Source organism: Rattus norvegicus, chromosome 16, assembly GCF_036323735.1.
Source record: "Rattus norvegicus strain BN/NHsdMcwi chromosome 16, GRCr8, whole genome shotgun sequence".
NCBI lineage: Eukaryota > Metazoa > Chordata > Mammalia > Rodentia > Muridae > Rattus > Rattus norvegicus.
The window spans coordinates 58677540-58698811 of record NC_086034.1 but is presented as its reverse complement, the minus strand read 5'-3'; the positions used below and the strand labels follow the sequence as shown (position 1 = coordinate 58698811).

At 40.2% G+C, this 21272-nt stretch overlaps 1 protein-coding gene across 5 annotated transcripts in view; it reads left to right on the top strand.

Annotated features, from left to right (window-relative positions):
• The window catches only part of Micu3 (mitochondrial calcium uptake family, member 3), an 89601-nt gene that overhangs the window by 15491 nt on the left and 52838 nt on the right, over positions 1-21272 (top strand). For 4 of the 5 annotated variants that reach the window (XM_039094721.2, XM_008771293.4, XM_006253200.5 and 1 more), the window contains exon 2: positions 18701-18854. In XM_039094721.2, the coding sequence (XP_038950649.1) occupies positions 18701-18854 (154 nt within the window). Of the gene's footprint in view, positions 1-18700; positions 18855-21272 lie in introns of those variants that run through there. The other variant, XM_063275597.1, reaches the window with a different exon arrangement.

The window sequence follows — 21272 nt, the reverse complement described above, 5'->3', positions numbered from 1 at the left end:
TTACAGTAGAGAAATACTGAAAGTTTCTTTTCTAGAAGTCACCTAGTTATATCTTTCATCTATTCTTGTGTTCTATATTTGTTTTATTATTTTCATGCATTATGAATTATATATCCATGAACTTGATATGTGAGTATCTACTGTGTAAATATTTCCTAACAGTGATGTAACTTCCACATTTTATGTTGTTATTAATTTTGTGAAGTGGAAATCGTCAACTTACAGTCTCTTTATAGAAACATTTTTTTTCTTTCTTTTTTTCCCATTTTTATTAAATTGGGTGTTTCTTATTTACATTTCAAATGTTATTCCCTTTCCCGGTTTCCAGGCAAACATCCCCCTCCCTCCTCCCCTTCCTTATGGGTGTTCCCCTCCCAACCCTCCCCCCATTGCCGCCCTCCCCCCATAGACTAGTTCACTGGGGGTTCAGTCTTAGCAGGACCCAGGGCTTCCCCTTCCACTGGTGCTCTTACTAGGATATTCATTGCTACCTATGGGGTCAGAGTCCAGGGTCAGTCCATGTATAGTCTTTAGGTAGTGACTTAGTCCCTGGAAGCTCTGGTTGCTTGGCATTGTTGTACTTTTGGGGTCTCGAGCCCCTTCAAGCTCTTCCAGTTCTTTCTCTGATTCCTTCAATAGGGGACCTGTTCTCAGTTCAGTGGTTTGCTGCTGGCATTCGCCTCTGTATTTGCTGTATTCTGGCTGTGTCTCTCAGGAGAGATCTACATCCGGCTCCTGTCGGTCTGCACTTCTTTGCTTCATCCATCTTGTCTAATTGGGTGGCTGTATATGTATGGGCCACATGTGGGGCAGGCTCTGAATGGGTGTTCCTTCAGTCTCTGTTTTAATCTTTGCCTCTCCCTTCCCTGCCAAGGGTATTCTTTTTCCTCATTTAAAGAAGGAGTGAAGCATTCACATTTTGATCATCCGTCTTGAGTTTCGTTTGTTCTAGGGATCTAGGGTAATTCAAGCATTTGGGCTAATAGCCAGTTATCAATGAGTGCATACCATGTATGTCTTTCTGTGATTGGGTTAGCTCACTCAGGATGATATTTTCCAGTTCCAACCATTTGCCTACGAATTTCATAAACTCGTTGTTTTTGATAGCTGAGTAATATTCCATTGTGTAGATGTACCACATTTTCTGTATCCATTCCTCTGTTGAAGGGCATCTGGGTTCTTTCCATTTTCTGGCTATTATAAATAAGGCTGCGATGAACATAGTGGAGCACGTGTCTCTTTTATATGTTGAGGCATCTTTTGGGTATATGCCCAAGAGAGGTATAGCTGGATCCTCAGGCAGTTCAATGTCCAATTTTCTGAGGAACCTCCAGACTGATTTCCAGAATGGTTTTACCAGTCTGCAATCCCACCAACAATGAAGGAGTGTTCCTCTTTCTCCACATCCTCGCCATCTGCTGTCACCTGAGTTTTGATCTTAGCCATTCTCACTGGTGTGAGGTGAAATCTCAGGGTTGTTTTGATTTGCATTTCCCTTATGACTAAAGATGTTGAACATTTCTTTAGGTGTTTCTCAGCCATTCGGCATTCCTCAGCTGTGAATTCTTTGTTTAGCTCTGAACCCCATTTTTTTAATAGGGTTATTTGTTTCCCTGCGGTCTAACTTCTTGAGTTCTTTGTATATTTTGGATATAAGGCCTCTATCTGTTGTAGGATTGGTAAAGATCTTTTCCCAATCTGTTGGTTGCCGTTTTGTCCTAACCACAGTGTCCTTTGCCTTACAGAAGCTTTGCAGTTTTATGAGATCCCATTTGTCGATTCTTGATCTTAGAGCATAAGCCATTGGTGTTTTGTTCAGGAAATTTTTTCCAGTGCCCATGTGTTCCAGATGCTTCCCTAGTTTTTCTTCTATTAGTTTGAGTGTGTCTGGTTTGATGTGGAGGTCCTTGATCCACTTGGACTTAAGCTTTGTACAGGGTGATAAGCATGGATCGATCTGCATTCTTCTACATGTTGCCCTCTAGTTGAACCAGCACCATTTGTTGAAAATGCTATCTTTTTTCCATTGGATGGTTTTGGCTCCTTTGTCAAAAATTAAGTGACCATAGGTGTGTGGGTTCATTTCTGGGTCTTCAATTCTATTCCATTGGTCTATCTGTCTGTCTCTGTACCAATACCATGCAGTTTTTATCACTATTGCTCTGTAATACTGCTTGAGTTCAGGGATAGTGATTCCCCCTGAAGTCCTTTTATTGTTGAGGATAGCTTTAGCTATCCTGGGTTTTTTGTTATTCCAGATGAATTTGCAAATTGTTCTGTCTAACTCTTTGAAGAATTGGATTGGTATTTTGATGGGGATTGCATTGAATCTGTAGATTGCTTTTGGTAAAATGGCCATTTTTACTATATTAATCCTGCCAATCCATGAGCATGGGAGATCTTTCCATCTTCTGAGGTCTTCTTCAATTTCTTTCCTCAGTGTCTTGAAGTTCTTATTGTACAGATCTTTTACTTGCTTGGTTAAAGTCACACCGAGGTACTTTATATTATTTGGGTCTATTATGAAGGGTGTCGTTTCCCTAATTTCTTTCTCGGCTTGTTTCTCTTTTGTATAGAGGAAGGCAACTGATTTATTTGAGTTAATTTTATACCCAGCCACTTTGCTGAAGTTGTTTATCAGCTTTAGTAGTTCTCTGGTGGAACTTTTGGGATCACTTAAATATACTATCATGTCATCTGCAAATAGTGATATTTTGACCTCTTCTTTTCCGATCTGTATCCCCTTGATCTCCTTTTGTTGTCTGATTGCTCTGGCTAGAACTTCAAGAACTATATTGAATAAGTAGGGAGAGAGTGGGCAGCCTTGTCTAGTCCCTGATTTTAGTGGGATTGCTTCAAGTTTCTCTCCATTTAGTTTAATGTTAGCAACTGGTTTGCTGTATATGACTTTTACTATGTTTAGGTATGGGCCTTGAATTCCTATTCTTTCCAGGACTTTTATCATGAAGGGGTGTTGAATTTTGTCAAATGCTTTCTCAGCATCTAATGAAATGATCATGTGGTTCTGTTCTTTCAGTTTGTTTGTATAATGGATCACGTTGATGGTTTCCCGTATATTAAACCATCCCTGCATGCCTGGGATGAAGCCTACTTGATCATGGTGGATGATTGTTTTGATGTGCTCTTGAATTCGGTTTGCCAGAATTTTATTGAGTATTTTTGCGTCGATATTCATAAGGGAAATTGGTCTGAAGTTCTCTTTCTTTGTTGTGTCTTTGTGTGGTTTAGGTATAAGAGTAATTGTGGCTTCGTAGAAGGAATTCGGTAGGGCTCCATCTGTTTCAATTTTGTGGAATAGTTTGGATAATATTGGTATGAGGTCTTCTATGAAGGTTTGATAGAATTCTGCACTAAACCCGTCTGGACCTGGGCTCTTTTTGGTTGGGAGACCTTTAATGACTGCTTCTATTTCCTTAGGAGTTATGGGGTTGTTTAACTGGTTTATCTGTTCCTGATTTAACTTCGATACCTGGTATCTGTCTAGGAAATTGTCCATTTCCTGAAGATTTTCAAATTTTGTTGAATATAGGTTTTTATAGTAAGATCTGATGAATTTTTGAATTTCCTCTGAATCTGTAGTTATGTCTCCCTTTTCATTTCTGATTTTGTTAATTTGGACGCACTCTCTGTGTCCTCTCATTAGTCTGGCTAAGGGTTTATCTATCTTGTTGATTTTCTCAAAGAACCAACTTTTGGTTCTGTTGATTCTTTCTATGGTCCTTTTTGTTTCTACTTGGTTGATTTCAGCTCTGAGTTTGATTATTTCCTGCCTTCTACTCCTCCTGGGTGTATTTGCTTCTTTTTGTTCTAGAGCTTTTAGGTGTGCTGTCAAGCTGCTGACATATGCTCTTTCCTGTTTCTTTCTGCAGGCACTCAGCGCTATGAGTTTTCCTCTTAGCACAGCTTTCATTGTGTCCCATAAATTTGGGTATGTTGTACCTTCATTTTCATTAAATTCTAAAAAGTCTTTAATTTCTTTCTTTATTTCTTCCTTGACCAGGTTATCATTGAGTAGAGCATTGTTCAATTTCCACGTATATGTGGGCATTCTTCCCTTATTGTTATTGAAGACCAGTTTTAGGCCGTGGTGGTCCAATAGCTCGCATGGGATTATTTCTATCTTTCTGTACCTGTTGAGGCCCGTTTTTTGACCAATTATATGGTCAATTTTGGAGAAAGTACCATGAGGAGCTGAGAAGAAGGTATATCCTTTTGCTTTAGGATAGAATGTTCTATAAATATCCGTTAAGTCCATTTGGCTCATGACTTCTCTTAGTCTGTCGACATCACTGTTTAATTTCTGTTTCCATGATCTTTCCATTGATGAGAGTGGGGTGTTGAAATCTCCCACTATTATTGTGTGAGGTGCAATGTGTGTTTTGAGCTTTAGTAAGGTTTCTTTTACGTATGTAGGTGCCCTTGTATTTGGGGCATAGATATTTAGGATTGAGAGTTCATCTTGGTGGATTTTTCCTTTGATGAATATGAAGTGTCCTTCCTTATCTTTTTTGATGACTTTTAGTTGGAAATTGATTTTATTTGATGTTAGAATGGCTACTCCAGCTTGCTTCTTCTGACCATTTGCTTGGAAAGTTGTTTTCCAGCCTTTCACTCTGAGGTAGTGTCTGTCTTTGTCTCTGAGGTGTGTTTCCTGTAGGCAGCAGAATGCAGGGTCCTCGTTGCGTATCCAGTTTGTTAATCTATGTCTTTTTATTGGGGAGTTGAGGCCATTGATATTGAGAGATATTAAGGAATAGTGATTATTGTTTCCCTTTATATTCATATTTGGATGTGAGGTTATGTTTGTGTGCTTTCATTCTCTTTGTTTTGTTGCCAAGACGATTAGTTTCTTGCTTCTTCTAGGGTATAGCTTGCCTCCTTATGTTGGGCTTTACCATTTATTATCCTTTGTAGTGCTGGATTTGTGGAAAGATATTGTGTAAATTTGGTTTTGTCATGGAATATCTTGGTTTCTCCATCAATGTTAATTGAGAGTTTTGCTGGATACAGTAACCTGGGCTGGCATTTGTGTTCTCTTAGGGTCTGTATGACATCAGTCCAGGATCTTCTGACCTTCATAGTTTCTGGCGAGAAGTCTGGTGTGATTCTGATAGGTCTCCCTTTATATGTTACTTGACCTTTTTCCCTTACTGCTTTTAATATTCTTTCTTTATTTTGTGCGTTTGGTGTTTTGACAATTATGTGACGGGAGGTGTTTCTTTTCTGGTCCAATCTATTTGGAGTTCTGTAGGCTTCTTGTATGTCTATGGGTATCTCTTTTTTTAGGTTAGGGAAGTTTTCTTCTATGATTTTGTTGAAGATATTTACTGGTCCTTTGAGCTGGGAGTCTTCACTCTCTTCTATACCTATTATCCTTAGGTTTGATCTTCTCATTGAGTCCTGGATTTCCTGTATGTTTTGGACCAGTAGCTTTTTCCGCTTTACATTATCTTTGACAGTTGAGTCAATGATTTCTATGGAATCTTCTGCTCCTGAGATTCTCTCTTCCATCTCTTGTATTCTGTTGGTGAAGCTTGTATCTACAGCTCCTTGTCTCTTCTTTTGGTTTTCTATATCCAGGGTTGTTTCCATGTGTTCTTTCTTGATTGCTTCTATTTCCATTTTTAATTCCTTCAACTGTTTGATTGTGTTTTCCTGGAATTCTTTCAGGGATTTTTGTGTCTCCTCTCTATGGGCTTCTACTTGTTTATTTATGTTTTCCTGGAATTCTTTCAGGGATTTTTGCGATTCTTTCAGGCATTTTTGCGATTCCTCTCTGTAGGCTTCTACTTGTTCTGTAAGGGAGTTCTTCATGTCTTTCTTGAAGTCCTCCAGCATCATGATCAAATATGATTTTGACACTAGATCTTGCTTTTCTCGTGTGTTTGGATATTCCGTGTTTGCTTTGGTGGGAGAATTGGGCTCCGATGATGCCATGTAGTCTTGGTTTCTGTTGCTTGTGTTCCTGCGCTTGCCTCTCGCCATCAGATTATCTCTAGTGTTACTTTGTTCTGCTATTTCTGACAGTGGCTAGACTGTCCTATAAGCCTGTGTGTCAGGAGTGCTGTAGACCTGTTTTCCTCTCTTTCAGTCAGTTATGGGGACAGAGTGTTCTGCTTTCGGGCGTGTAGTTTTTCCTCTCTACAGGTCTTCAGCTGTTCCTGTGGGCCTGTGTCTTGAGTTCACCAGGCAGCTTTCTTGCAGCAGAAAATTTGGTCTTACCTGTGGTCCTGAGGCTCAAGTTCGCTCGTGGGGTGCTGCCCACGGGCTCTCTGCAGCGGCAGCAACCAGGAAGACCTGTGCCGCCCCTTCCGGGAGCTTCAGTGCACCAGGGTTCCAGATGGTCTTTGGCTTTTTCCTCTGGCGTCCGAGATGTGTGTGCAGGGAGCAGTCTCTTCTGGTTTCCCAGGCTTGTCTGCCTCTCTCGATCTGCATTCTTCTACATGCTGACCTCCAGTTGAACCAGCACCATTTGCTGAAAATGCTGTCCTTTTTCCATTGGATGGTTTTGGCTCCTTTGTCAAAAATCAAGTGACCATAGGTGTGTGGGTTCATTTCTGGTTCTTCAATTCTATTCCACTGGTCTACCTGCCTGTCTCTGTACCAATACCATATAGTTTTTTTTTTTCACTATTGCTCTGTAATACTGCTTGAGGTCAGGGATGGTGATTCCCCTGGATCTTATATGTCTTTTCCATTTCAATGCAGATTTATTGACATCACAATTTTTAATCTTTTATTTTGAATTCACTTAATTCACTAATAGTTAATGATATTAGCTATTATTTCATGGTTTATTATGAGTTTTTCACAGTCACATTTAATTACTCTAACCTCTATAATTCCATGTATTTTCAGATATTTCTAGTAATGTTTAACTGTGATAGTTCTAAGGGATACTTCTATGGATTTTGGAAAGCACACTATGAGCGCTTCTTTTTCTGTATTTGAGTATGCTGGGAATCTTGTACATAATGAGCATTCCCTGTACTACTGAGCAGTCCCACTAGCCCTGTGAGGTCCTTTTTTTATTTTTTTATGATGTATCTTATCACCATTTTATTTATTGTGATTAGAAACTTGTTTATATTGGTTTTGCTGTCTTATGCATATATGATCCCTCATTTGTATTCCCTGATATAGAATGAATCCATTTTCTTGGTTTTTGTCATTCTAGAGCAGTGGCTCTCAACTTGTGTGCCACAACCCCTTTGGGGGGGGGGTCTAATGACCCTTTCACAGAGGTTGCCTGAGACCATTGGAAAATGTAGATATTTATAATTCATAACAGTGGCAACATTTTCAAAAATAGTTTTATGGTTGGAGGTTACCACAGCATAAAGAAACCACAAGTAGTTCTTGTGTGTTAAAGGACCCACAGCATTAGGAAGGTTGAGAACTGCTACTCTAGAGGTTTGAAGGTTGAACATTTTTTCTTTAACTTTCAGTTGATTGGCTAAGCACAAATTGAATAGTTTATAACAATCAAGGATCTTAACCCACACCTTTAATCCCACCACTTGGGAGGCAGAGACAGGAGACTCTCTATAAATTTGAGGCCAGCTTTGTCTATATATCAAATTCCATATCAGCAGGGTCTACATAATGAAAGCCTGTGTCATGTAGTTTGTAATATGAGTCTAAAAATTAAGGATAAGTTATTAAGAGGAAATTTCCCATTCCAGGGAAGATACTTGTTTGAAATGTTACATCTGCTTTTACGTTTTTCTGAAGTCAGCTAAAGTATAAGACATATGTAATCGTTGACTTTCTCATTTCTGTGACCAAATGCCTGGCAAGGAGCAACTAAAAGGAGATGAGGATCATACAACCTGTAGTGGTTGTGGAGATGGAGCCACACCTAAGGGTCCACAGACACACCCTTCTATTCTGAGTGATCCACTTTCAGCTGGCCCCTCCTCCAGAGGTTCTGTAGTCTCAGAATACTGATACCAGACTGGGTTCACAATGAAGTATTTTCTCTACCTATACAGCCCATGTCTCAACAGTTCCATAAATTTCCCAAACTGTCACCAGTTGAGGACCAAGGATTCAAACACATGAACCTCATGTGGAGACATTTAACACCCAAACTGTAAGAAGATGACAGATTACTGGCACTCACTGGTTGAATTTCTCTTTTCACAGTGCTGGGGATCAGATTTAAGGACCTCATCTTTGCTTACCAAGCCTTCTACACCAAAGTACACCCTAGCCTTGTTGCTACTTTTACAAACATATTTTCATTATTAAAAGAATCATTGTTTAACAGTTATAGTAAGCTTTACAACTACACTCATGCACTCATTCAGTCAGCAGGCATTTGGGAGACTGAAGACAGAAATTCTTGTAGGCACGGGTAAACCCATGCAACTAAGTAACTGACAATTCCTGCCTATGTACTGAAATCATCATGTGGAATAACTATAGATAAAGGATGAGATTAGCTGAAATGCCCAACAAGGACATTTGAGGGAGAGCCTGTAGAGATCCTATGCAGAGGTTAGGCAAAGCCCGTGGTTGGGGAATGGGGCCACTCACTCATTTCCAAATTTTTAACAGAGAACTGCACCTGTCTAAAGGAAATACAGGGACAAAGAGTGGAGCAGAGACTGAAAGAAAGGCCTTCCAGGGACTGCCCCACCTGGGAATCCATCCCATATACAGACACCAAACCCAGACACAGAAGTGCTTGCTGACAGGAGCCTGATATGGATGTTTCCTGAGAGACTCTGCCAGATCCTTACTAATATAGATGTGGATGCTCACAGCCAACCATTGGACTGATCATGGGGACCCCAATGGAGGAGTTTGGTAAAGGACTGAAGGAGCTAAAGAGGTTTGCAATCCAATAGGAAGAACAACAATATCAACCAACCAGACACCTCAGAACTCCCAGGGACTAAACCACCAACCAAAGAGTACACATGAAGGGACTCATGGCAGCAGCTGCATATGTAGCAAAGGATGGCCTTATCTGGCATCAGTGGGAAGAAAAGCTATTGGCTCTCTAAAGGCTCAATGCCCCAGTGTAGGGAAATGCCAGAGCATTGAGGTGGGAGTGGGGGAGTATGTGGGGGAGCATCCTCATAGAAGCAAGTGTACTAGGGGTGGAATGAGGGTTTGCAGAAAGGAAGTCAGGAAGGAGGATACCATTTGAAATATAATAAATAAAATACCCAATAAAAAGGAATATGTAAGCAGTAGAAGATTTACTAAAGATGGGACACCAGTAATACGGCTTTCACCATGTGGTCACCATGGTGGAGTGACACAGTGACGCAGCTCTTTTCATGTCACCCACCAATAAATTGGTTGGTTCAGAAAGAAAGACAGACAGACAGACAGACAGAAAGAAAGAAAGAAAGAAAGAAAGAAGAAAAGGAAAGGAAAAAAGAAAGATAGATTAAGGGATGATCTTAGGCACCATATAAAGGGAAAATACCCTAAAGGAGGGGCTAGAAAAATGGCTCATTGTTTAATAGCATTTTTTTTGTTTCTGCAAAGAATCAGAATTTGATTCCTGGAACCCACATGTTAGCTTACAACTGTGTATAACTTCAGTTTCAGGGGATATGATGCCCTCTTCTGGTCCCACTGACATCCCACTGGTGTCATTGCCTAGTGCAGTGGGACCTTGGAGAATGGAGCCAATACATGAGGGTGGCTGAAGCCACATGCAATGGCCAACTTTATTGAAAGCATCAGACGATTTTACTATGAGGGTTGAGGAATCACATGAGTAAGTGTATAACTACAAGGGCAAGTTCCACATGCCAGACAAGCATAAGCCTCCACTGAGGCTTACAAACCAATAACAATAGCCAGCTATAATGAATAACTAGAAGTAAAATCACTCCTATCCCCTATACCTGGACACAAAAATATATTCCAAGAACAATTTTCCAAAAGTAGCCCTCTAACTTCCACAGGTGTGCCAGGCACTCAAACACACCACACATATGATAGACAGACAGACAGACAGACAGACAGACAGACAGACAGAGACATAATTTGAAAAGATTAACTCAATTAAAAATTTCCGTGTCGTTGAAGAAACTGACATCACAAGACTCAAGAGTTTTTTGCCACAAATGCTGAGAATTCTCCTCACATGGCTCCGTTCGTGGACTGTGGTCCTCAATTAAGTACAAACATGGTGAACAAACATATGCAAAAAAACAATCATACAAATAAAAATAAGTATATTTTTAGATAAAAGAAAGTATCAAAAAGGACCTACGAGGACAGAAGAATATCAGAAGAATGTTGTTTAGGAACTTGATGAAGTGAATTTTTTCAAGGGAGTTACTAACTGTCAAAAAGTGTAGGATGAAAATTGACCTTTGGTCAGGCAACAAGAAGGTCATTAACAACCTTGACAGACAGATTTAGTAGAGGAAGAGAGTAGAGCCTGCTTAAGTTCAAAGGAGAAGGAGAAGAAATCTGAGACAGGGAATGTGGAGTCCTTTCTCCAGTAGCTGCTGTTAAAGATAGGAAAGAAGTAGAAGAAAGGAGGAGGAGGTTAACTAACTGGGGAGCTCAGACAGAAGCCTCTAAGATAGGCAGTAGTACAATGGCCATACTCAGAGGGAAGTAGGCAGTAGAGAAAGAAAATCGTGAAATTGAAGGGCAAGGGAGATTAGATTGTAAGGAATAAGATACTCAGCAGACAAGAAGAGATAGGCTCTAAGCAGTAGTTCTTGTCGCACCACCTTAAGAATAGCTTATATCTTATAAGCTATTTATATACGAATTTATAGCTTATCAAGAAAGGTACTTGACAGATCAGTAAAGAATAATCTACCACAAAGTACTATGGACAGAGACTAAGAGCCTGGGGCTGTACCAGTGGCTTGTCAATGAGGAACTGTGGCTGCTCATTCAGAGGAAAGGGTTGATTCTTGGACCTACTTGGCCTTTCACAGCCATCTGTAACTCCTATTCCAGGGGATCTGATGCCCTCTTCAGGCATGTTGGGCATCAGGCATGTAAGTGGTGTATTAACTACATGCAGACAAAACATCCATGTACATAAAACCATCATAAATGGCCAGTTGTTTATTAACACCTTTATTTCCATCTGATCTCAGCCAGGAATATACTGCAGGCTTGTCTTCAGCTGTCTTTTTCCATATAGATATGTTTGTTAAGCATCAAAACATTTACGTCGTGTGCTTTGGGATTTTCCCACACTGGGAATTGATGTTTAACCTTTAGACCACCCACCTAGCTAAGAAAGTATTATGTCTTTTATCTTCCCAGACTCTTAAATAAGCCTCAAGCCATATGAGAAAGTACTACCATGAACAACTTTTCCAGCTACTTGAATAGAATATGTCCCATAAGATTCTCGCCCAACAAATGATTAACTAGGAATGTAAAAAAAAGTTATTTGCTCTTTAATGTTGTATAAAACAGTTGGTACAGTTGCCAGCATCAGATAGATCCTATTACCAGATGTTCAACTTCCTATGTATAATTGCATCCATTTTTATTTGAAAATTTAAATTATTTTATTTAAATAAAACAAGTGCATTTTAAAGTAGTAATAATGTCTGCTCTCTATAATCTGGTTAATACAAATGATATTAACTTTCCCTGCTATTCTTCATTCTCACTTTTATGTTTCTTGATTGCTAAAAAAGGTAATGCAATGTTCACTGTTTAAGTAATTGCTTCCAATTACCTTTTTATGGTATTATCAGCTTGTAGGCATTAATTTCTCTAATTGTCTAGTAGTAAATCCCTTATCTGGCATTTAATCTTACCTCCCTGGGAAAACCAGGCCTTACCACAGAGTAAATTTTTACTCTGCTGACCTGAAGTAACAGAAGACTGTCTTGGCAGTAAACCTTTGCTTTCTATATTCATAGGAAGGATAATGATGTACTCTGTTCCCTGGAGGCCCTAGTTAAACTCCAGTAATAAGTAACATCTAAATAGTGTTTGCAAAGTTCTGCACTGGAAATTCCAGGATGATAATTGCATTGACATATTATTTCTGTTTCTTTTTGGAAAGCACAGTAATTAAAAATACAGTTTAAATTTTTTTGCTACTTCGTAAGGTAATCTTAGTTATGTCTGCTTGACTTTAGAACCATGGTTCTCCAGCTATGGGCTGCAGCCCCTTTGAGGTGCAGATACCTTGCATATCAAATATTTACATATAGTTCAAAACAGTAGCAAAATTACAGTTACAAATTTTGAATTCGTATGCAGTAGCAATGAAACAATTTTATGGTTGGAATCACCACAGCATGAGGAACTGTATTAAAGATTCATGGCATTAGGAAGATTGAGAACAACTGTTTTAGATAATTCACACAGTAACCTAAAAGTAGTCTATGGACTTTTTTTAATCTTTATTAACTGGGGTATTTCTTATTTACATTTCGAATGTTATTCCCTTTCCGGGTTTCCAGGCCTACATCCCCCCTAGCCCCTCCCCCTCCCCTTCTCAATGGGTGTTCCCCTCCCCATCCTCTCCCCATTACCGCCCTCCCCCCAACAATCATGTTCACTGGGGGTTCAGTCTTGGCAGGACCAACGGCTTCCCCTTCCACTGGTGCTCTTGCTAGGCTATTCATTGCTACCTATGAGGTTGGAGGCCAGGGTCAGTCCATGTATAGTCTTTGGGTAGTGGCTTAGTCCCTGGAAGCTCTGGTTAGTTGGCATTGTTGTACATATGGGGGTCTCAAGCCCCTTCAGACTCTTTCAGTCCTTTCTCTGATTCCTTCAACGGGGGTCCCGTTCTCAGTTCAGGGGTTTGCTGTGGCATTCACCTCTGTATTTGCTGTATTCTGGCTGTGTCTCTCAGGAGAGATCTACATCCGGTTCCTGTCAGCCTGCACTTCTTTGCTTCATCCATCTTATCTAGTTTGGTGGCTGTATATGTATGGGCCACATGTGGGGCAGGCTCTGAATGGGTGTTCCTTCTGCCTCTGTTCTAAACTTTGCCTCCCTATTCCCTCCCAAGGGTATTCTTATTCCCCTTTTAAAGAGGGAGTGAAGCATTCGCATTTTGGTCATCCTTGAGTTTCATGTGTTCTGTGCAAATGAAACTCGAGCCATTGGTCTAATATCCACTTATCAGTGAGTGTATACCATGTGTGTTTTTCTGTGATTGGGTTATCTCACCCAGGATGATATTTTCCAGTTCCCTCCATTTGCCTATGAATTTCATGAAGTCATTGTTTTTGATAGCTGAGTAGTATTCCATTGTGTAGATGTACCACATTTTCTGTATCCATTCCTCTGTTGAAGGGCATCTGGGTTCTTTCCAGCTTCTGGCTATTATAAATAAGGCTGCTATGAACATAGTGGAGCATGTGTCTTTGTTATTTGTTGGGGCATCTTCTGGGTATATGCCCAAGAGAGGTATAGCTGGATCCTATATGCAATTTTCTGAGGAACCTCCAGACTGATTTCCAGAATGGTTGTACCAGTCTGCAATCCCACCAACAATGGAGGAGTGTTCCTCTTTCTCCACATCCTCGCCAGCATTTGCTGTCACCTGAGTTTTTCATATTAGCCATTCTCACTGGTGTGAGGTGAAATCTCAGGGTTGTTTTGATTTGCATTTCCCTTATGACTAAAGATGTTGAACATTTCCTTAGGTGTTTCTCAGCCATTCGGCATTCCTCAGCTGTGAATTCTTTGTTTAGCTCTGAACCCCATTTTTAATAGGGTTATTTGTCTCCCTGCAGTCTAACTTTGTGAGTTCTTTGTATATTTTGGATATAAGGCCTCTATCTGTTGTAGGATTGGTAAAGATCTTTTCCCAATCTGTTGGTTGCCGTTTTGTCCTAACCACAGTGTCCTTTGCCTTACAGAAGCTTTGCAGTTTTATGAGATCCCATTTGTCAATTCTTGATCTTAGAGCATAAGCTATTAGTGTTTTGTTCAGGAAATTTTCTCCAGTGCCCATGTGTTTCAGATGCTTCCCCACGTTTTCTTCTATTAGTTTGAGTTTATCTGGTTTGATGTGGAGGTCCTTGATCCACTTGGACTTAAGCTTTACTCCCTACTCTCTCACTTTCTCTTCTCTTTGTGTGTGTGTGTGTGTGTGTGTGTGTGTGTGTGTGTGTGTGCGCGCGCCCGCGTGCGCGCACGCACATGTCGAGGAGATGCCATCAACAGGGCGTCCTGATAACTCTATTTTATTTCCTTGACAAAAGGTCTCTCACAAACCTGAAGTTAGTTGCATGGCTATTAAGCCTCAGTAATCGCCCTGCCCCCAGCTCTGGAGTTATAGGAGCCCACAGACCCACACGCAGCTTTTATATAGAAGGTGGCATTTGAAATCGGGTCTTCATTTCTATAAGACCTGTATTTGTATTCTTATCTGCTGTGCCATCTCCTCAGTCTCAAATTCTCCACTTTTTTTAATGAGTAGAAAGTATGAAGTGAACATGACAGATTCTTTTTATATAGGATTTTTTTATTTACATTTTAAATGTTATTCCCTTTCCCGGTTTCCCATCCATAAGCCGCCTATCCCCCTCTGCCTGCTTCCATAAGGGCGTTCCCCTCCCCAAACACACTCCTTCTCACCTCCCTGTCCTGACATTCCTCTACAATGGGGGCATCCAGCCTTGGCAGGACGAAGGGCTTCTCCTCCCATTGGTACCCAACAAGGCCATCCTCTGCTCCATATGCAGCTGGAGCCATGGGTCTGTCCATGTGTACTGTTTGAGTAGTGTGGTTTAGTCCCTGAGAGCTCTGGTTGGTTGGTATTGTTGTTCTTATGGGGTTGCAAACCCTTCAGCTCCTCCAATCCTTTCTCTAACTCTTCCAATAGAGACCTCATTCTCAGTTCACTGATTGGCTGCTAGCATTCGCCTCTGTATTTGTCATGCTCTGGCTAAGCCTCCCAGGAGATGGCTATATCAGGCTCCTGTCAGCATGCACTTCTTGGCTTCATCACTACTGTCTAGTTTTGGCGGCTGTATGTATATGGGCTGGATCCCCAGGTGGGGCAGGCTCTGAATGCCCATTCCTTCAGTCTCTGCTCCAAAATTTGTCTCTATTATCTCTTTCTATGGATATTTTTGTTCCCCTTTTAAGAAGAACTGAAGTATCCACACTTTGGTTGTCCTTTTTCTTGAGCTTCATGTGGTCTGTGGGTTGTATCTTGGATAATTGGAGCTTTTGGGCTAATATCCAATTATAAGTGAGTGCATACCATGTGTGTTTTTCTGTGATTGGGTTACCTCACTCAGGATATTTTCCAGTTCCATCCATTTGCCTATGAATTTCATGAAGTCATTGTTTTTGATAGCTCCATTGTGTAGATGTACCACATTTTCTGAATCCATTCCTCTGTTGAAGGGCTCTTTCCAGCTTATAGCAATTAAGAATAAGGCTTCTATGAACATAGTGGAGCATGTGTCCTTTTATGTTGGAGCATCTTTTGGGTGTATGCCCAGGAGTGGTATAGCTGGGTCCTTAGGTCGTACTATGTCCAATTTTCTGAACTGCCACTCTGATTTCCAGAGTGGTTCTACCAGCTTGCAATCCCACCAACAATGGAGGAATGTTTCTCTTTCTCCATATCCTCGCCAGCATCTCCTGTCACCTGAGTCTTTGATCTTAGCCATTCTGACTGGTGTGAGATAGAATCTCAGGGCTGTTTTGTTTTCATTTCCCTGATGACTAAGGATGCTGAACACTTCTTTAGGTACTTCAGACATTTGATATTCCTCAGCTGAAAATTCTTTGTTTAGCTCTGTACCCCATTTTTATAGGATTATGATTCTCTGAAGTCTAAAAGTAAAGATCTTTCCCAATCTGTTGGTTACTATTTTCTCCTATTGATAGTGCCCTTTGCCTTACAGAAGCTTTGCAGTTTTATGAGATCTCATTTGTTGTTTCTTGATCTTAGAGCATAAGCCATTGGTGTTCTGTTCAGGAAATTTTCTCCAGTGCCCATGTGTTTGAGATTCTTCCCTACTTTTTCTCCTGGTAGTTTGAGTGTATCTGTTTTATGTAGAGTTCCTTGATCCATTCGGACTTAAGCTTTGTACGAGAAGATAAGAAAGGATCGATTTTCATTCTTCTACCTGCTGACCACCAGTTGAACCAACACCATTTGTTGAAAATGCTATCTTTTTTCCACTGGATGGTTTTAACTCCTTTGTCAAAGATCAAGTGACCATAGGTGTGTGGATTCATTTCTGGATCTTCAATTCTATTCCATTGATTTACCTTCCTGTCTCTGTACCAATACCATGCAGTTTTTATCCCTACTGCCCTGTAATACTGCTTGAAGTCAGAGATAGTGATTTCCCCCAGTAGTTCTTTTATTCTTGAGGATAGTTTTAGGTATCCTTGGTTTTTTGTTACTCCAATTGAACTCGCAAAATGCTCTTTCTAACTATGAAGAATTGAGTTGGAAATTTTGAGGGGGATTACATTGAATCTATAGATTGTTTTTGGCAAGATGGCTGGTTTTACAGTCTTAATCCTGCCAATTCATGAGTATGGGAGATTGCAGTTGTCATTTCTAACATTAACTATTCTCCTCCAATGTAATTGTCATCTCAGAGGCTTGCTGCTGAATAAACGCAACCTTCTTTCTGAACTCTGGTTACCTGGTTTTACTCAGCTGTTCCAGGTTCAATCTCCTTTCCAGTTTGACTGACTCAATCTGGCTTCTCTCAGCTTTCTACTGAATTGTTCAGTTTGGCCTCATACTAACTTTGGCAGTCTCTTCTAGTCTGGCTCCTGTTTTCTGACTTGTCTGTCTTCAACTAACTGTGTCTAGCTTGTTCTCTGCCACCTGTCTCTGTTAAACTGTGTAAAAACTACCTCTCAATTAGACATCACTTTCAAACCTGACTGCTTCCTTCTACCACCTAACCTTACCTACATTGTTTGATTTGATTAATGGTGTGTACAAAGGGTGTGTCTACATTCCAGCCAGATCACAGAAACCTGGAAGGTCTTTGTATTTGATCCCTTGCCAGAGCAGCCATGTTGCTGGATGTAAATTCCTCTACAGTCATTGGAAAAGGAGATGATTTTTTTCTTTTTCTTTTTTCTTATTTTTAATTTATTCTCTCATATATTACATCCCTACCAAAGCTTCCCCTCCTTCCTCCACCCCACACCTCTTTCATCTACCTCCCCCACTTCTTTCTTCCCCATCTGCTGCCCCTCTGTTTCCCTTCGGAAGAGGGCAGATCTTACAGGAATATCAATCAAACATATCATATTATGTTGCAATAAGATGAGGCACCTCCCCTTATACTAAAATTGGATGAGGCAACCCAGTAGAAGGACAAGGGTCCCAGAGGCACTAAAAGCATCAGGAACAGCCCCCACTCCCTCCGTTATGAGTCCCATGAAAATACCAAGCTACACAGCTGTATCATACACAGAGGGCCCAGGTATGGTCTATGCAGGCTCCAGGTACTGTTACTGTAGTCTCAGGGAGCCTCAATGAAACCAGGTTTGTTGTTTCTATAGCAAGCCAATGGCCAACGTCAAATTAAATGAGGAGAAACTCAAAGCAATTTCACTAAAATCAGGGACAAGACAAGGCTGTCCACTCTCTATATCTTTTCAACATAGTGCTTGAAGTTGTAGCTAAAGCAGTAATAACTAAAGGAAACAGGATTCAAATGGGAAAGGAAAGAGCCAAAGTATTGCTCTTTGCAGGTGATATGATAGTATACATGTGACCTCATAAATTCTACCAGGGAACTTCTACAGCTGATGAACACCTTCAGTGAAGTGGTGGCCGGATAAACAAACAGGGAAACAACACCCTTCACAATAGCCACAAATAATATAAAGTATCTTGGGTAACTCTCTAACCAAATGAAGGACGACCTATGTGACAAGAACTTCAAGTCTTTGAAGAAAGTATCAGAAGATGGAAAGATTGCCCATGCACGTGGATCAGTAGAATTAACATAGTAAAAATGGCCATCCCTGCTGTTGGGTATTTTGGCTAATGTCATCCCCATTACATCCTGGGATCCTCTCGCATCTCTAGTATCTGGGACTTTCTAGTGGTTCCCCAAGACACCACTCATTATACTTATTTATATTTGTTCTCCTGGCCCTCTGAACTTCTCTCCTGTCTCTTCCCATACGTGCCCCCCCCATTTTCTTCCCTTCCCCTCTCCCACTCTGGTTGCTCCCTCTCTCTGCCTCCTGTGATTATTTCGTTTCCCTTCTAAGTAGGTTTGAAGCATCCACACTATGGCCTTCCTTCTTGTTAAGCTTCATATGTCTTTGAGTTATATAATGGGTATTCTAAGCTTTTGGGCTAATATCCACTTATCAGTGAATACATACCATGCATGTCCTTTGCACTCTGGCTTACCTCACTCAGGTTTTTTTCTAGTTCCATCTATTTGCCTGCAAAGTTCGTGAGGTAGTCATTTTTAATAGCTGAGTAGTATTCCATTGTGTATCCATTTTCTGTGGCCATACTTTGGTTGAGGGACATGTGGGTTCTTTCCAGCTTCAGGTTATTATAAATAAGGCTGCTATGAACATAGTAGAGCACGTGTCCTTGATATATGTTGGAGCACCTTTGGGTATGTGCCCAGGAGTGGTATAGCTGGGTGTTCAGGTAGAACTATTTACAATTTTCTGAGGAACTGCCTTCTTAAAGATTGTAGTGCTTCTCCCAATTTATATTTTCCTTCTTCCTCAACCATAGGTTGCTACTGGCAGAGCCGTTACTGAAGACTTGGACCTCTATGCTACATCTCGAGAGAGACGGTTTCGTTTATTTGCATCTATAGAATGTGAAGGACAGTTATTCATGACTCCATATGATTTTATTCTGGCTGTTACAACAGATGAGCCCAAATGTAAGTAAAAATTTAAAATTATCTGCATAATTTATCTTCAGTATCATAATAATTTTCAAGAACTTTCAAAGATGGTGGTAGAGTGATGGCTACTAAGCAGTTCTGGCCAAGTTAAATAGATGACAATAGAAATGCAGTTTAAAGAGAAAAATCTCTACTTTGTAAAATTATGAAACAGTGTATATATTTTAGAATATATTACAAAAGTAATGTGACACTTGAAAATTCATTGCCTTGTCTGTGTTTGCAACTGATATTTCTTTTTATCTTTTTTTTTTAAAATATGCATTGGTGTGAGCATGTAAGATCTCCTAGAACTGGAGTCACAGACAATTGTGAGCTGCCATGCAGGTGCTAGGAATTGAACTGGAGTCTTCTGGAAGAGCACGCAATGCTCTTAACTGCCAAGCCATCTCACCAGCCGCAGAAGAATGATATTTCTTTAAAATCTTTATTATGTCTAACATTGTAGAATTTTTGAGTCACTCTCTCATATGTTGAACACCACCTTACTTTAGATATTTTTATAAGATACTAACATTCTACATATTATTTCTTATATCAGAAATTAATACAATAATTCAGAGGACCAGCACTGCTGTTAGCCTTGCTCAAGAGTTGGGCATTTTTATCATGTGCATTTGCATAGCTCCTGAAGTGTAAAGATGGACTGGTCCTTCCCCACGTTTTCTCATATTAAAGGAGTGGTTTTCAAGCACTGGGATAGTTGAACATTTCTTGGAAATGTTTTATACCTGACTTTTTAAAGAGCCATGAGATTCTTGGGTATAGTTTTACATCCAACCTGTTTTAATATATGCTTCTCAGTAACGTGTATAAAGAAAGTGCACCTCACAGACACAGGTTGTTGGGAAAGGGAAGGCTACTTTCATTGTGTCTTCTGACCTTGGGTATTCTCTTTGGCTTTGTCACAACTTATTAGTGACATTCAGGCTTTCAAACTCTCCAAGATGGTAGTAAAAGATTCTGTCTTATGAAAGGGTTTGGGGGGCTGGGGATTTAGCTCAGTAGTAGAGCGCTTACCTAGGAAGCGCAAGGCCCTGGGTTCGTTCCCCAGCTCCGAAAAAAACAACCAAAAAAAAAAAAAAAAAAGAAAGGGTTTGGATTGGATTAACTGGATGGATAGCTTGTAACAATAAGGTTGAGGAGAAAAAGAAGCACTAAATCTTAGAGTGATGTATTAAGATGCATTGAATATATAAAAGTTGGAATTGCCTACTTTCAGTTCACTGAAAGATGATTCATTAAAAATTAGTGTATCAAATAAATTGTTTGACTCTCATTTTTTAAAATTTCTCATAAATTTATAGCCATTTTCCTCCATAGCAAAACCAAACTTTAAAGTTTTCATTACTTTGGCAAAAGCGTACAGGCTAGCTTTTAATGCTTTCTTTCCCACGCAGTGCTGGGCATTGGGCCCAGGGCTTTGAATATGGTGAGCCAGTGCCTTTCTGCTGAGTTTTGTAGAGAGAATCTCTTGTGTACTCTGTGGAAGCATCACCTGTCAATAAAAAGCCAATGGCAGGAAGTGATGGGTGGGACTTCCGGTAGAGAATTGGAAGTCTGGGAGTTAGACTAGAGCTGGGGACTTAGCCCTGACTCTGAGGAAGACAGACACATGAAACTGAGAGGCAACTAGCCTTATGGCAGACGTAGACTAGCTTAAATGGGATAATTGAGTTATGAGCCAGTGGGAACGAACCAAAGCTTATCGCCTAAGGATTTATTCATAAATAGTTACATCTCAGAGTTGTCATTTCAGGAACAAGGAGAAACAGGAGGAAAACCCTGAGCTTACAAAGTTTCATTCCAAACCTAAATGAATTGATTTTTGATGCTTTGAATTCTTCACAGTGAAGACCAGAGGTCTGCACATACATATTTGGGATTTCTCTGTACATGATTAATAGTTAATGCTATACATATTGAATCAGAGAAACAGTGTCCTATTTTAGATGACCAGGAGCCAATTCTTGAAGAACCCTTATTCATTAAAAAGAAAACTGTACAAATGCTAGAAAAGAATAAACCTCAAAGGTACTACTATCTAGAAACTCAAGAAATATACCAAGACGGTACAGAGTCATGAAAGCCAGAAGTGGATGACTGGGCTGCTCTAGTGAGTGGGACAGTGCCAAGATGGTGAGGACAGAGTATAGTCCAGACTTAGTAAGATGAAGGCTGCTGATAATTTGTAAAACCGACATTTCAGGTAAGTGACTAATAAAATACTAGATGGCAGAGTAGAGAAATAAATGAAGAAATGAAGGCTTTCTCTGACAGGGAAAGGAAATGCAGCTGGATGGAATTTGAGGTAGACACTTGATCATATGGGATTTTAACCCGAAATCAACTTTAAAAGTAGAAGGTGATTTTTGACTGGCAGGAAGGCACTGA